Consider the following 17,269-nt stretch of genomic DNA (forward strand, 5'->3'; position numbering starts at 1 on the left):
CGTAACATAAGGTAGTGTGAGATGTTATGGAGTAAGAACGGTAGAGCAAGTTGGTGGTTAGCGAAACATGTGCGGGGACCGGCTCGCGCGCTCCAGACCAGTAGAAAGTCGATGCACTCGGGCATCGCAAACTTAGCTTATTATTGCCATTCACGTGATCGCTTGGCGTTAACACGTCAGTATTTATTAATAAATTCCTGACAAAAATACCTACTGAAATCACAGACTATCCGACGATCATCGAAAGGGTATTAGGAAAGTGGTTGTTAGTAAAGAACAAGAAAATGCATTGCTCCTTGGCAAAATAGTGTTACATACGATACGCTCCACTCGTGTTCGCGCATGCTCTTCTGGAATGCGTGGGACTTGGGCGTCCAGGAGTCGACGCCGAGATACAGCGCCGGCAGCTCGGCCACCTTCACCTCGACCCGCTCGGCCAGGCGCTGCTCCACGACGGACTTGGGGCCGCTGGTCAGCAGCCGCTGTTGCTCTTTGACGCTGCGTCGTTCGGCTCCTCCGTATCCATTCAACTTTTCTCCGTTGCAAGACGTTACGCTTCTCGGACTATCTGTGCTGAGCAATTTACTCTTAACGGTGTCCGCCTTACCGTAACTTTTATATTGCACTGATTCTGTTCCGTTCGCAGTTCGCGAATACTTCAAAGAATCGTAAGTGTCGCCATTTAGGCTGCTGTATTCGACATTGTTAAGATTTAAATCTCTATCAGTACGCTTCAGTACCACATCGTACCCGTTTCGTTTTCCGTAACGATCCTCGTGGTTCTGTTTGAGGAAGTTGTTTTCAAAACTAGTTTTACATTTTGGAACATTATTTAAGTAGTCTGTATAGCCTAAATGTTTACTGTGTAAACCTTTATCACAGCCCTTCTTGAGAGTTTCTTGTATGTCTATACCGTTCCCGTTGAGCCGGCTGTAACTAAAGCTTGCAGGCTGACCACCTTCCACTCGATTGTCGAATGATTCTCTACGTTCCACATCTTTGCTTTCGAATTCATGTTTGACGAGTGCAACTCGTGAAACGTCTTCGCCGTTGATGCCATTTTTATATTGCGACTTGTTGGTGAAATCTGCGGTCATGATACCAGTCCGGCTCTGTTCGTTGGGAACGGTCCACGTGTCGTGCTTTTTCTTTTCGCTGCTCTTAGATGACCACGCTTTGGCGAGCGCCGCTTTGAGCGCCTCCCTTCGTTCGTGAACGCTGACCCTAGGGTACTCGTGGATGGGAACAATGGCTGGCGCGTATAGGCTCGACCGCGGCGTCGCTCGCGTTATGCGGAAACTTCTGAACTCCCTGTTGAACTCCGAATTAAGAGAATAAGCCGGTATTCTCGAAGTCACCATTTTGAGATCAAAAATTCCACTATTAATTAAAAATAACTAGTTTCACAATCAAACTTTCAGCACTGAACACAGTGAACACATAGCTGTTCTACCTGTACAGAAAAAAGGAGGGAACGGTGACGTGTTGATCTAATTAGGGACGACGGGAGTTGGCGGTATTTCTGCGGATATAGTCGTGAAGGTGCAGCGTGTGGTGCATGGATGTCTGTGGGCTGTGGGCCGCGACCTTCGCGGCAGCCGCGCGCGGCGGGACAACGCACTGGTCAACGAACCGCCCCGCCAGGCCGTGCCCGCCGTGCAGCGCTCCACCGCTCGTCTCGCTTGCATAACTTACTCGCAAACCGCTTGCCCTACCTTATCTCTTATGCAGTTATGCAGCCGGTCAAACTTTAACCGCTTTCAATACTCCACAGTTTTAAAAGATTTAACAAAACTGTTAAGTATCCGTTATTAAGTGAAGTGGTGATAAGAGTTTTGTACGTTAGCCCGTTTCGTGAAGCAATTACGCCGTATAAGTGCATCGAGTGTCGCCTTGGAGGCATCCCTAATAAGGCTACTAGCGCTGCTGCCATATGGCCTGCGGCGGACACATCCTCGCCTGTCTACACCCCAGCTGCACCGCCACAGACATATTATCGCTATCTATAACTGCAACTTTTCTAGGTTAATGCAATATTACAATGCAAGCTATTTACAAGAGATTATAATACATTATTTCATGACTCCTGTTTAGTCTATAATATTTAAATCGTATTTTATTTGTTTTCTTCTCATTGCAATCACTTTAAACTTCTTGTCAATTAAGCTATGACAACAAGGCCGAAACACATTAATTATGTATGAATGCGTCGTGCCTGTATGGTTAAATGTGATAGACAGATCATATGAGACACTTAGTTTATTTGTATATAAATTACAGTATTAATTTTATCGTTGAGAGAAATAAACACTACACTATTAGTATGATAAATTAGATCAACACGTTTCCGCTCATTAAATGGCACTGGGTATTTCACTGTGATCTAGGCACCGGATCGTATACACTGGCTCCACAGGGCACTCTGTGCACTACACAAAGTCCGATAAGTGTGGGACCCATTAGCCGGGATTGCTCGGTATCGGTCGAGAGGGCACCGGAAGCCAGTGCGTGATCGCATGCATACTCGTACCTTCTCGTTGCGCGCGCGAGAACTGTGCGTGCGGTGTGCGTGCACCGCTGCTACTAAACTGACTGAAGGGAGGCGTAGAGCGGACCGGTGCGAGGACCCCACCGCTGCGCGCCTCTCTCCTGCGGTCTACCACAAGTGACTTTAACTCGATAGCGCTACGGGTGGAATCGCAGGAGCGCCCGCCGACATACGTCCGAGCCAGTTCGACTGCCCTGCATAGGATCGACTGCTCGACACGGCTTTTAAGCCACCACCATACAGTACGTGTAACATTAAGATAGATCGAATAGAACTTAATAAATTATGTTAAAAACAGCGAAAGAACTACCTACTCATTATGATAAGTCAAAATGGAGACAGAGAAAAATTTTGGCAGTCACGCAGTAAGAGACAAAAATAAAGCATAAAGAAAATGTATATTTGCGTAATTTTAAATGGATTAAAATACGTAGGTACAAGAAACTACAGAATTCGACGACAGCAGGAGACGATCAAATCAAATCATTCCATGAGAACGTCAGCAACAGCTCCACGCTTCGATTTAAATATAATTAATAAACACACGCTATGTATTAATTAAGATCAGTATATAAAACGATTAGTATTTACTATCATGTAAAAAGGCCTCACCTCAAATATTTTTAACAGATTTCATTTTGTTTGTTTACCTGAAACAAGATTAAAACATTATTAGCCATTCTAAAGCGATATTATGCACTTATACATAAGTACCCAGAAGTAAACATGCATAAAAAAACCTACGGACAAGGGCAGATGGTCGAGTCGGGTTTCGAAACACTGCACGCATCGAACATTATTACATATGCATTTGGGCCACAGACAAAAATAAACAACGCATATTCATGTGCGTCCAAAATTTACGTTAATTGAACACAAGGCGTGTGCGGTTTCAATACTCTGTCAGATTTAATTCATGACTTCACATAAGTCACATTCATAATTAAAACAAAACAGAAACCATATTGCTCCATCTATATTTATCTATTCGTATATTTATTTATATCCACATTTGTAAGATTAATCAAGATTTTATTGATTAATCTTTTATTAATTAGAAAATGGCAAGACATATAAATCAATTGTTTGAGAAATTTATATACCAGCTTAAGGCTGCCCAATACGGGAGAAAGTGGCGAAGATCGAATATTAGAAACAAATCGAATTAATAGCCGACACTGCAGACATAAATCATTGCGGCCTACAGTCCTTTACCGAGAAAATACTTTCGACAAAGGAAAGATAATATTATATCTACCATAATTCCGAGACAATTTTATTTATCAATCAATGCCTATTGTCATTTCTTCGCGTTTAAACTTTCCACATTATACCGTAAATTGGTCTTTGTTGTATTTTGCATCTTAGAACCGATACTTATCTTTAGTTTTATTTAACCGTTTATCAATATTAATAACACACAACAAAAAAGTACTTTATAAAATTTCGGGTAAAAATTACTCAGGTGTCGAGTGCATTAGCTTAGCCTACATAAACGCATCGATGCGATGTCATTTAGCCGCTGTGTAAACATCCACAGTATATCGCGACACGGTTCATTTGACATTTATTTATGTAGGTAACAAATAAACAGCCCAGAGTGTTATCTCCTGTTCAGCGGACAAAGTGTGTCACTGCCAGCGATTATGCGCTTCTGTAATTTTTCCCCTTTAGGCTCAAAGCTAACGCAGTAGAGCTTGACCTATATCCCGATCGTTATTATAAATAAAACTCATAAACTCTCTAGTATAAAAACGACGCATATGACTTGGAAAACATGGTGCATTATTTTACCTGAACGCGAGTAGCTTTACTTGTTGACTAATAACTTACTTGTAGGTATACAAAATAAATAAAATAATTTAGCCTATATACGACATACGTCCCACTGCTGGGCACAGACCCCTCAAGCACGAGAGGGCCCAAACCATCTCGTGCTGAATTGTATATGTATATTACAAGATAATATGTTATTACTTTTTCTCTTCACGCTTTAAACTAAAAAGGTAGAATTTGTACCTAGAGGTATAAAACAATATCTCAATAAATTTTGTAGTGTGGAGGAGTTGTTGTTGAGTTTAAGTCGTGAAACTGCCACATCTTCCGAAAAAGCTTTCTAAAATGAACATGAAGCACTAATTAAGATCTCAACGAATTAGCTCTCTTAATTAATTAGCAATTAAAAGAGACATTTGATCTCTGTTCATAAACATCCAAAGGCAACGTCCCAGTGGAGAAAATAAGTTGATTAATTTTATTGTTTACGATTTCACCCTGTGTGTACCCTACTAAAATAGGTGTTTGGCTCCAACCTACGCGACGACTGGCAGGTCGAACTCTCGAGATGAATCCGTTACTCGCGAGTATATGAAAACACAATCAGTACAGTCATAGAGGTGCTTATGGAAAACACTTGGAGTTGTAATTGTAGGCTACTACGTCAGACTATTCAATTGGCGGCAAATAGAGGCAAAAAAAAAACCACCGGGGGCGGCGTCAGCCAACAAACGGCGAGGACCAATGACCCAAATGGTTCATTACTAGGCCGCCTTGTTAGACTAATAATGAAAGAAAAATTGGTCTGAGCCGGCTGCGGTGTACCACTGCTTTGTTTCTGTGTACGCTAAACGTAACTAAATTAGGAGTTCTATATTTAGATATTCTGATATTATAAAGGTTAAATTAATTTCTCAACTCTTCCGAGATGCCTATAATAAATCAAAGGTCGGATCGCTTCCGCGATTCATGAACATTGATCAACTACATGTATGAGATGATAGTGACGAACAAGTACGAATTCGACACGATTTTATACTGACGCTCCTCGAGTGCTTAGGGGGCCTAAATAGTTCCGAGGATGGAAATGATGTGAAAAACCATTCCAATCTTTTAAGGCTAATCAAATCATTTGAACATGCTCGACTAAAAGCATTAGTCGGCACTTAAAACACGATCCGTGCTGTAGCAAATTAATCCAGCGCCGTAAATGGAGCCCTCTCGGAAACCTGATCTCTCAGTACAATCTAAACAATTTATCAAAATAGCTTCCATATAAGGACTTCCTGTAAATCTGGGATTCCTCACTAACGTTTTCCTGCGTGTGTACCCGAGAGTACATATTACAACCCAGTAGATAATTATAGTTACAATAAGCGCACCAATTAAATCCCAATACGAACATTTGAAACTATGCAAAAAAAGTTTATATCGACGGCTGATATTTCAATAAGTAACGCAATAATAACAAGGTAGGAGTATCTAACGGTCCTTATTATTCATTGGGGTCAGAATGGGTCATACAGATTCATGAATAACCAAACACTACTCGTTATAGATTCGTCATCTTCTAATGACTGTTTAACACTCAATCAAAAAATCAGTTCAACCAAATACTATAACAACTCTTTAATTATTTGGTTAAAACGAAATGCATTCCACGACATCTTACGTTTTAATTTAAAATCCAAATAATTCATGCGACCGATTGGACGACATTCAAGCGGATGCAGTCAGCCGATATCAAACTAAATGCGGCGTTTAATTATTTTCTCCGATCGACCCGTATTTCAAAAAGTTTTTATCACACGGGCCTGATGGATGGTAAAGCTTCTCAGAAGCACAACAAAGATCCTTCGTGCTTGTGACTCACGGAGACGGTGGAGCCTTTACGCCAGACAAAAAAAAAACAGCATTCGAGTGTTTATAGCGTGACTTGTTAAAAATCAACGACAACGTAAAAGTTAAATTCTTTTAAGATTAGTAACAAAAACTGGTGGCCACAACTTGTGATAGATAACGTAGGAGTAAAGTAAAAGTTTTCTTCATTATTTATCGGCGGCAGTGCAAATCGCTGTCTATGACCGGGCGGCGACTTCCCACAATTCGGCGAAATCGAGACGTCTGTAATTGGGGCAGAAAGCTGTCAGTGCATCGCCGTACAGTTCGATTCGGCGAATGAGCGCGTAGGCGGTCAGCATTTACCGCCGCCGCTCGTCATCCTTCATACACAACACAACATTACTTGTTCCCATAATCAAACTTTTGGGGTCGTGTCACACTTATGACGTGTGGTTAGAAATTGCAATTGTATGTATTGCTTTTAGAGAAAATACCGCTTGTGGGTGTTGTACATGGTTTTAAGTTTAAGAAGCAATTAAAGCTTCGTTTGCGGGTCATAAAACAGGTGAAGTGCCGTAGTTGCTTTAGCGTAGCGCGAATAACTTAACCTACTTTCAACGCAGAAATTAAACTTGTAAACATATAATTTAATTATCCCTAGGTGTAAAAATATACCGCATCGGAAAGTTTCCAGATAAACTCAATTTATGAAACAGTTTTTCCTTACAACAAGGCAATAAAGCATTGCTAAAGACAAACGTTTATTTAATATTAATTATTAACGCCGCCGTCATTAGCATCGGGTTGACTGACTCATGCAGAAAATGCACTTTGTTTTCGAATCGCGGAAGCATTCTACAAGAAAAAGGTTAAGAGTTGACGTTGCTTTATAATCTGACACGTCATTCGTTGATTGGATACTTGTCATAAATCGTCATTTAACCAGTGCTTGAAAAGGAAACTTTCGCTTATTAATATTTCTTTTGATAAAAGGGAAATCATGTCATGTCAGCTGACAAATGGCTGCAAATAATACCGCGCGGGATCGTAATCAAGGCCACGGCATGGCTTTGTGTTTGAAAACAAAAGTGATCACAATTTACGAGATACGCCAAATACTGAGAGTTGCGTAAACGACGAGCTTTGCTTCGAGAGAAACCACGGCGCCCACGCTTAGGATGTGCAGCAACTGAATTAGTTTTAATTATATATATTCTATTTAACTAGCTTCATCTAACAAGATAACGTATACATGAAGATGTTTCCTTTTTAGTTTGTAAATGAACTGGTTGGTCAAATCTGGTGTTACCTCAATGATAATTGTTTAATATTCGAATCTACGTAGGTACTATTGAACAGAGACGCAATATGAAGTACGCGGTAGGGAAGTCGCAGCTAAACCGTTTATTAAGAAAGAGTATCAGTTAAATGGAGGAGAGCGTATTCGGGCCGTCCGGATGGTCGACGACCAGTTGGGCGTCCTAGGTATCGCTGGGAGCGATGAGGTCGTGAAAGATCTGAACGAGCTCGGTGCCGTCGATTGGACAGAAACGGCGCTAGACAGAGATGCATGGCGTTCCTTAGTGTCAGAGGCCAAGATCCACTTCGGGTCGCTGCGCCACGGCAGTAAGTAAGTAAGTTAAATGCTTCCGTGAACATATTACGATCCGAAATATCGTGTGTAGGGTTTTAGTGCGACGCCTCCATCGCTTTCCGAAGGAATCGTGGGCGGTCGATGCATTGCCGTAACTCCTTAAACGGGTACCTTACTTACTTGTCTTTCCTTTAAAATAGTATCGCTATCGGTTCTGCAAGGCCTCGAGTCATTAAGATCGTTCTTGCGAAGAATGTGGAATTTCACCCAGACGCTTGTCCTTGACAAAAATGATCGGAATAGTGTTTTACTTCCGTAAACGTGAGCGGCCTGCGAAGGCCCCGCTAGTAAACATCACGAGTGCATCGGCAACTCGAATAATTATAATTTAGATTCGATTCGTAAATGGAAATAAATGATACAATTTGCATAATCGTCTAGAGGTCTGGTCACGGTATGTCTTTATTTAGTAAGCCAATCGGATAAACTAACAAGTCAAGCACAGTGTAGCTGCACAGAGTTGAATAAATTACCTATAAAATGTCATATTAAGATGCTAATGTGGTGTGACGTAGAGTTTTATAAGCTACAATATAAACATACGGTCTAATCGCAGGCAGGGCACTGCCTCCTATGGCGAGCGTGATAATCAATGTCATTGTCATTGCTACTAACTGGCAACTAAACATCAACACCCGAGACGAACAAAGAGCTTCTTCATGATTCAGACTAATGTCTAAGTTTTGCATTACAACTTCCTGTCTAAGGATGAGTAAACAGGCCACGTGCAAAAGTCTGATATACTAACACTCACTAAGCTTGATAAAACGTGCTTTGGCACTGGCGAAACGCGTCGCTATATAGGTGTGCGTTTATTTACTCTAGGCTGCCCTACTAGAATACAGTACAAGTGTTAAAAAGAAAATATGCTTACGCCGAGGCGACTTGTAAATATTTAATGGTTGCATAATGGGTTACACAACTCTATTACGTAAAAAGACACGCGTAGGAAAATTAGACTTTTTAGGGTTCCGTACCCAAAGGGTAAAACGGGACCCTATTACTAAGATTCCACTGTCCGTTTGTCTGTCACCACTGTCACCGGGGTGTTTCTCTTGAACCGTGATAGCGAGACAGTTTAAAATTTCACAGATGATGTATTATGTATTTCTGTTGCAGCTATAGAGTCTGTGCGGAAAGAGAAGACTTGTGGAACGTAAGGGAGCCCATACATTTCACGACTCTTCTCTTTCCGCACAGACTCTAACAACAAATACTAAGAACAGAATAAAATAAATATTTATGTGGGGTTGGCACCCATACAACAGACGTGATTTTTTTTTGCCGTTTTTGCGTAATGGTATGGAACCCTTCTTGCGCGAGTCCGACTCGCACTTGGCCGGTTTTTATTAATGTTAGACATTTATTTCATTTACCTACCACAATAAACACCACACTCCTCTTTCCCCATCAATGGTTACGGGTCTATCCGGTCTATGTATTGGAGTAAGTGTAGACTTGTTGTGTATCAATAATCTCAAACATCGCGTGGCGATTGTGGAAACGGTAACACGTGTCTGTTCATGAAAATCGAGTTAACAAAAGCATTTACCGATGACTCAACACCGGAGCTAACAGTATTGGCTTAGGTCCGATTGCCCCCATTCCCTACATTTGCAAATTACTCCAAATTCAATACAATGCTCAAACTCGTAATGAGTATTATTTTACAAGAATTTTCACTGTGAGTATTGAATGTGCGGACTGCGGAGTATAGGCACACATGTTCTTTTAGTAAGTACCTTAGTAGTTTTTATAAAACATAATATAACTTTGCCCTAGCGCCCCATGGCAACATGCTGAGTAGGAGCTTTTATCTTTGTTTGTAACTTTGATATGTGGCTACTGGCTTTCCATCACAGAAGGGTCCTTATGCTTTAAGTCCAATAAGGAATCCTGATATAAAAGTCCTTATTGCAATGCAGATGAAGCATAGGGACCCTACTCTGATGGAAAGCCACATATGTTTGATTGTGATTTTTTTTTCTTAATATAGCGACTAGCGACTACATATCTTAAAAACCGTGAACATTTTTTAAACTAACTATCCGTTATGTCATGTCCGACACAAGCTAGGCATATATTCGAATGTTATAATAATAAAAAATAATCCAACCAGCTTTCGATAATAGGAACATTTATAGTATACATATCTTGTATGTGACCCATATTTTATTTACTGCTTGACTGCTAAACAGACCCGCTGCCCACACCCGGACGAAACAATACCAGAGTAGGTACCTTATAAATCAGCACGTTGAAACACTTAACGGATACCATTTATCTAATATCATGCGCATATTTATGTGGCACATTCGATTAGGTCCTATATGATGATTTCTTATCTACTTTCCTATAACTGCTACACGGGTTATAATAACTAATGACTAATCCGATTTAAAAAAAAGTGTAAAGTTAATGAGGACCGTATGCAGACATATTTAGGACACTAACATTGTCGGATGTATCGATAAACGCAAGTAGAATTTGCCGTAGCGGACAATCGAAAATACACCCACGGTACCTTTTGCTTAAAAACCTAACAAATAAATAAACCAATTTTAAAGCAACGTCATCTAATCCCATCTTATGTTAGAAGAACCCATATTTTGCAACTTATAAATTAACAGCGCATACCGCAAAACATCTTAAAAACAATTCAAGTCATTCCTGTAATTGGAACCGTGCAGACTTGCATTTGAAATTCTCATACAAATTACTATGAAGAAATTTGGTCAGACAGTAAGGTATTCGTTTTCTGTTCGCACACAGCAGTAGTATGAAGTGAAATAATAAAAAGAAACACTCATTAATCCTATTGAAAGTGATCTTTAAGTTATCACCCACGCTTTATAAGCGTAGATTAGTCGAGAAGACTCAACACCAAATAAAGCAAGTTACTAGTCATATAAAAAAAACTGGACAAGTGCGAGTCGGACTCGCCCACCGAGGGTTCTGTACTTTTTAGTATTTGTTGTTATAGCGGCAACAGAAATACATCATCTGTGAAAATTTGAACTGTCTCTAGCTATCACGGTTCATGATAGTATATATTAGGTCATTACCTATGAAATTGGCGTTTTGTTCGGAGAATTTCAACGAAACACGAATTTCCATACAATTAATTTTGCGGATATTTTTTTGATGGCTAATTCAAACCAAACAAAATTTTTCCAGTAATTTTTGACACCTTTAAGGTATGTTTTCAATATCTCCATTTCTTGAAAATTGGTACCATTAGAAAAATATAAGTAATTTTAATACTCGAACCGACAGCACATGAAAAGACCTATTTTCAAGGCTTAATTCTGAACACTTAACAATAAAAAATAACAATTAATTGTATGTAAAATCGTTGTTTATTGAGTGCACTGTAGTTTTATTGTAATTGTGTATGTACTTTTGTAAAAAAAAAAAAACTAGGATCAGACTTATATCTATGAACAAAAACGCCAATTTCATAGGTAAGGACCCAATAGTTTTTTACATAGACGGACGGGGAGACAGACAGACGGACAGTGGAGTCTTAGTAATAGGCTCCCGTTTTTATCCGTTGGGTACGGAACCCTAAAAAGAAGTCAATGTCTCCATTTGTGGCCTCCGGAGATATGATAGCATCAAAAATCATTACAACCGTGAAATGGAGATTGTAAAGGTAGGCTGATAATTAATGTTTACAGATAAGCCGACGTAAACAAGCGCAAATAAAAAAAAATAGCTTTCACTACCCCGCCTACCGCCAGAGGAGCACTCCAATGCCGCCGGTACTGGTTTGCTGCTACTGTTCGTAGAAAAACGGCATAAATTTGTTTGAATCGTGCGTAATGGGGTTCACAGACATTCGGTATATCTTAAAGATACCATTACATCGTTCGGTTCGGTACACTCTACTCACACTACAGTTGGATGGTGTTTAGCAAAAATGTGTCAACCCACATTCATTTTGCAATAAAATGTCAACTTTAAGCGTCATTTTTTTTAGTCGCAATGCATCGATATCGACATCGATATCGATAATGACATAAATGATTAAAAATTTTACAACTATATTTACAACTATTTATAATTTTAACAATATTTAGATAGTTTAGTTTAGTAATTTGACATTGATACACATTGACATTTTTTTTCTCTTCAATATTATTCTGTACTGCTTATTTTATGTTTGTAATTTAATTTTGTGATAAATATTTGAATGCTGAAATTCCAGCCAGACATGTAAAGGACTGAACTTGTATATATTGACATCTTATTTATAACTCGTGTTTTATCAAATAAACGATTATCTTATCTTATCATCTTATTGCAAAATGAATGTGGGTTGACACATTTTTGCTAAACACCGTCAAGTTATTAGTAGCGATCTTCATCATTCCAGTTCCATGACGGCGACATTCTCATGTGCACTTGTAGAAAAAAAATATCTATTATTATAGAGCGAAAAACAGATTAGTTATGAGAATTATGAGGAACGCTATGAAACTCATGAGAAAGGTACAGCTACCCAAGTATAAACTTAATCAATATATATAAAATAATAGAATATTACTACAATATACTTTTTAAAGCATGTAAAGACTAGTACATGTATGGGTCCTTAAAGCGTCTTTTAATTTAAACCAAGTAATTGAATAAAATTTTCATTTTTTAAGATTTATTTTGATTGGCTTTGTGGTCGTGAAAGTGAAAAGATATCACGGTGTATAATTTTGATAGAGAAAGGCACAAGCAAGACGAAAAATATTTAATGTGTGTATCTTTTATTCATTTATTAGTTTTATTACCACACGCATTTGAATTCTGATTACGAAACTAGCACTAATTAATTGAGGCGCAGTGACGGCAACAAAATAATCATTTACAGTAACTGAAAATGCCATTGCTTATTTGTATGAATCCTGCTATTAATGTTTTATAAACCTCGACCCACGAATAATATCTGATAACAGTTAGTCATGGCTTCCTCGGCATAGAGTGGTTAATGGAAATATGTAATGAAGCCTTGTGAAAATCAGCTGCCGGTACGCTAAACTACAAATATTCATCATCAGTACAGAGAACAGATAAGTTTTTTTATAACCCGTGGGTTGTGACAAGACTAGGATACGAGATACGAGTGATGAAATATTTATAATGAAACTGCATTCATGATGAAGCAGAACCACAACTAACAATCGCAAGGTATATAAGAAAATGTCATTGGACGTTAAAGTCTCCCATTAGTTCATAATTTTAGGTATCGTGCAACAAAGTGTGGTGTAGGGTTAAGTAGGAAAATAGCATTTAATATTATTACTGTTATCTGCTGTTACAAACGACGTAGAAACGGCAAGCATATCTCAGGGAACTCTACTGGTGTCGGAACAATACAATTTGTGCGTCAGGTAATTAAATACCGCTCTTACGCGCAGTACTTTCTAGCCCCGACGACTGCGATCCGCGAACAATCGCTTTATTATACCTATTGTGTAGATTAGTAAGAGTAAACATTGTCTGACTTTTCTTATTAAACAACTACGCCATGGCTAATTACTTGCACTTATTGTTGCATTGTATGTAGTTTATTTGATAATATTCGTGCATTTCTATAAAAACTTGTTGGTCGTTCCCGTTGAAACCACTTGGATAATTTGATTTATTTAATTTTCTTCTTATCAGCGCTAGCCATACTAATTAGCCAAGTGTCAAGAAGATAATACGGATATAAAGAAAGAAGGCAGTACCAGTACCTAACACAGGACACAGATTAGGGGTTGTGCACAAATCACGCGAGGTGTTTATGGCTACTTTTTGACCCCTCCCTCCCCCGTGGTGATATTTGGTGAGGTTTTCGGCTACCCCCCCTCCCCCACATAACCTCACGTGAGTCACGTGTATTTTTTTGAAATTTTTCCATCCGACCGGTCAGGCCACGCGATCCAAAATTTCGTAAAATAGACTCGCTATTTTGAAGATTTATGTTTGATGAAACCGAGAAAAAGTATCTACTCATGTGGTAGGTGTATTTTCTTAGTTTCGTTCACTGTAGAAAAATACACGTGAGGTCTCTTTATACCCCCCATCCCCAACGTGATCTGTCGTGATTTTTTCGTGACCCCCACCCCCCCTATCGAACCTCGCGTGATTTGTGCACAAGCCCTTACCGGAAAAATGAGCCAATGGGGAAAGCTCTATGTGCTTAATAGCGGACCAAATCAATAATAATCTAATAGTTAAATAGAACAATATGTTTTTTAATTAGTTTCATTATCGTTCTGTTATCAGATCATCATTGAGATTCGTTTTGAGAGGGCGGTTGAGGATTCGCAGAATAATCAATTCCTCAACAGGTCGCTCGTGTACATAGGAAAGTGTAAATCGGTTTAAAGGTTTATTTATCTTTAAGATAGTTAAGCAAGCTCAAAAACACTCTCTTTCGTCTCCGAAAATGGATATAGCAATAATGATGAGTAATGAATAGAGAGCTGCTTTAATTTGCGCAGCGCCCACGCAGTCTCGGTGCGCCGCGCATCCACTGGAACAATGCTTACTGGTTTACTTTCTCGATTGACTCATACTGATTCATTGCATACGTCTAGCGACTCGAATTAGATTAATGATACCGGTCTAAATTATTTTTCGTTGACACAAATTCATAATGTCAATAACAAAAACTTTCGTTGACACTGTTTCTCTGCAACAATGACAGTAAGTACCTACTTATACGTACGTTACATATGTACATTTCTTTGTCAGTTTTATGAAAAGAGTCGCTGGTTATCCCCTGTGCCCACGTACAAGACTCGAGTCATCTCGCCACTTAACGTTACTTGCGCAGTAAACATCAAGTTAAAATGAGTGAGCGTATTAAATGAACGCATTGTGTGCAAAGAAAATTATTGTCAAGCCGCAAACCTTCGCGTCGGCCCTGAACGGAGAGAGCTATGCCCTCACAAAACCTTTAATTCAACAATAGGTTTCCTTTACAAAGAAATGAATTATTATTAACCGGACCGGAGTGTACCTACACTACCTACAGCACCTCGGGCAGTAGACAATAAAAACAAGAATAAACATATTCGAGGGCAGTCAATAAAGCGCGATTTGGACAGGACGGAAAACAAAAAGTTACAGCTTCCGCGGTGAGGTCTTCGTCCGATATCTCACCCGACCTTCAATTACGAGTCAAGGAGTTAATGACGGTGAGATCGTTTAAGTTTCAATTTCTAGAGTTGAGATAAGGTATGCGGAGTTGAGTAAACGGAGAGTTATTTAAAGGCGTAAAATGTTTATGCCCACTTATTCCTTCAAGTATGCGTAAAATGCAGCATTGTGCGCCTGCGCCACTAATGAACGCGTCGCGGCGCGGAGCTGACCCGCGACCCACGCGGGTTCGTCGCCCGGCCCTCCCCGCGCGCCCGTGGCCCTTGCACCTTCAGGACGATACCAGACGGCTTTATCATGTTTAATCAGCTCCGACAGTTGCCTCTTGTTTACACTTCCCAGAATTTCCTGTCTTGCACTCGGACCGTTGAAGATAAATGGCGAAAGAAAGGAGAAACCAGTTAACACAAAAGGACTGACTTCTTTTTAATGGGACGGATTTAAAGAAATATTTTACACAAATCTCGGATGCTTTAAATGTAAGTAAAGAAACCTCACAATAAACAGCATATAGCAATTTAGCAGTTTGTTGGTCATTGTCAAATGCACAACATTTCGTAACTAAAAGTTCAACACTGGCCACTTAGCGGACTCTTCTTACCTTGATAACAGTCGCTCCCTAACTATTTATTGCGAATTATAACCTTTATTTGAGTTCTTTCTACGTACGACAAGGTTAAGAAATGGCATCACAATAATTTTAGTAAGGCGAATAAAAATGTAATATGTTTCTTGTTTCTCACTCGACAAGGACACGAATGCGAGCGACATTGACTCGGGATTATGTGGCTTACCAAGCAAAATAAATAAAGCGAATAACTATAAATAAATAAATATAGGACATTCTTACACAGATTGACCAAGACCCACAGTAAGCTCAAGAAGGCTTGTGTTGTGGGTACTCAGACAAAGATATATATAATATATAAATACTTAAATACATAGAAACAACCATGACTCAGGTTCAAATATCTGTGTCATCACACAAATAAATGCCCTTACCTGGATTCGAACCCGGGACCATCGGCTTCACAGGCAGGGTCACTACCCACCAGGCCAGACCGCTCGTCGACTACTATGTTTTATTCATCTTAATATTCACAATGTTATTATGCTGTGACGAAACAGATTGAATGTCATAACATATTGCTGCAATGCAGCGGTTTTAGATGCGTTCAGTTAATACAAATATTATCTGAACGCATCTAAAACCCTCAGATCTGAAAAAAGGAAACAATAATCAGCAGTTTGTACAGAACCATTTATGTGTGATTTTAACAAGGAAATAGATAGTTTTTTTTCATTTGTAATCACGCATATACCATAAGGAAAAGATGTCAGTGTTCAATAAGCTGAGTTACTGAATACTGATATACCTCAGTAGATAAATCTTTTATACTATCTCAGATTAAATCTTTTATACTATCTCAGATATATGACCAGAGTTCCGAGACTTCAGAGTAACAATTCTCCACCCTGATGTCATTTCGCAGGTGAGGGTCAAACGCGAGTAAAAAAAGAGGAAACATTATCATGCCCGTTAAGAACTGGTAGTTAAAGCCCAACGGAACAAGAACAGGATTTTTTCCTCATAATAGTCACCACCTGAGTCCTGCACCTGCTTATCTTGGCAGTCGCTAAACCCGTCAACCACAGTAAAACTAGGCTTACGTGCGCGAACTTGATATACTTGATCCTTGATATAAATGAGACTACTGGCGGTCACCCACCACGCTTTGGCGCTCCCATATCCAATAATTAGGGTGACTGCTATAGTTATTGGCCACTTTTAACCATACGACTTCCATTGACTTGTTTCTTTGCAACTACATAGGTACTAGCTGTGTAGCGACCGCGAGCTTTTAGAAACACTGATTGACGCAGACCAAAGATCATAGATTCAAGCAAGCCCTCTCAATACATAATTATGTAATAGCGTTCGATCGGGTCTGGCATCGGGGTCTTCTGTCGAAGTTACCATCTTATGGATTGCCAGAGGGACTATGCAAATGGATCGCTAGCTTTTTGTCCGGCAGACGCATACGAGCCGTAGTAGACGGAAGCTGCTCCGATAGCATGGACATTAACGCTGGCGTTCCGCAAGGTTCTGTGTTATCCCCAACGCTGTTTTTGCTGCACAATAATGACATGTTGTCTATCGATGACATTCATTGCTATGCAGACGACAGTACTGGGGATGCCTATTACACATATCGTTCTGTGGTGCTGGAGAGTCGTGAAAAGCTTGTGTCGGACATTGAGAGCACTCTATCCAGAGTTTCGGTGTGGGGTCGGGACAATTTAGT

At 39.6% G+C, this 17,269-nt stretch overlaps 1 protein-coding gene across 4 annotated transcripts in view; it reads right to left on the minus strand.

Annotated features, from left to right (window-relative positions):
- Nucleotides 1–17,269, minus strand: part of LOC134806059 (serine/threonine-protein kinase Doa) — a 70,781-nt gene that overhangs the window by 33,270 nt on the left and 20,242 nt on the right. Inside the window, exons 1-2 of one of the 4 annotated variants that reach the window (XM_063779267.1) lie at nucleotides 2,531–2,622; nucleotides 319–1,453 (exon numbers count right to left, since the gene is read on the minus strand). The exons of the other annotated variants lie outside the window; for them this stretch is intronic. Coding sequence (XP_063635337.1) covers nucleotides 319–1,361 — 1,043 coding nt within the window. The 5' untranslated portion in view covers nucleotides 1,362–1,453; nucleotides 2,531–2,622. Of the gene's footprint in view, nucleotides 1–318; nucleotides 1,454–2,530; nucleotides 2,623–17,269 lie in introns of those variants that run through there. 4 annotated transcript variants of the gene reach the window in all.

The sequence above is a fragment of the Cydia splendana genome, chromosome 2 (genome assembly GCF_910591565.1).
Source record: "Cydia splendana chromosome 2, ilCydSple1.2, whole genome shotgun sequence".
Classification (NCBI taxonomy): Eukaryota; Metazoa; Arthropoda; class Insecta; order Lepidoptera; family Tortricidae; genus Cydia; species Cydia splendana.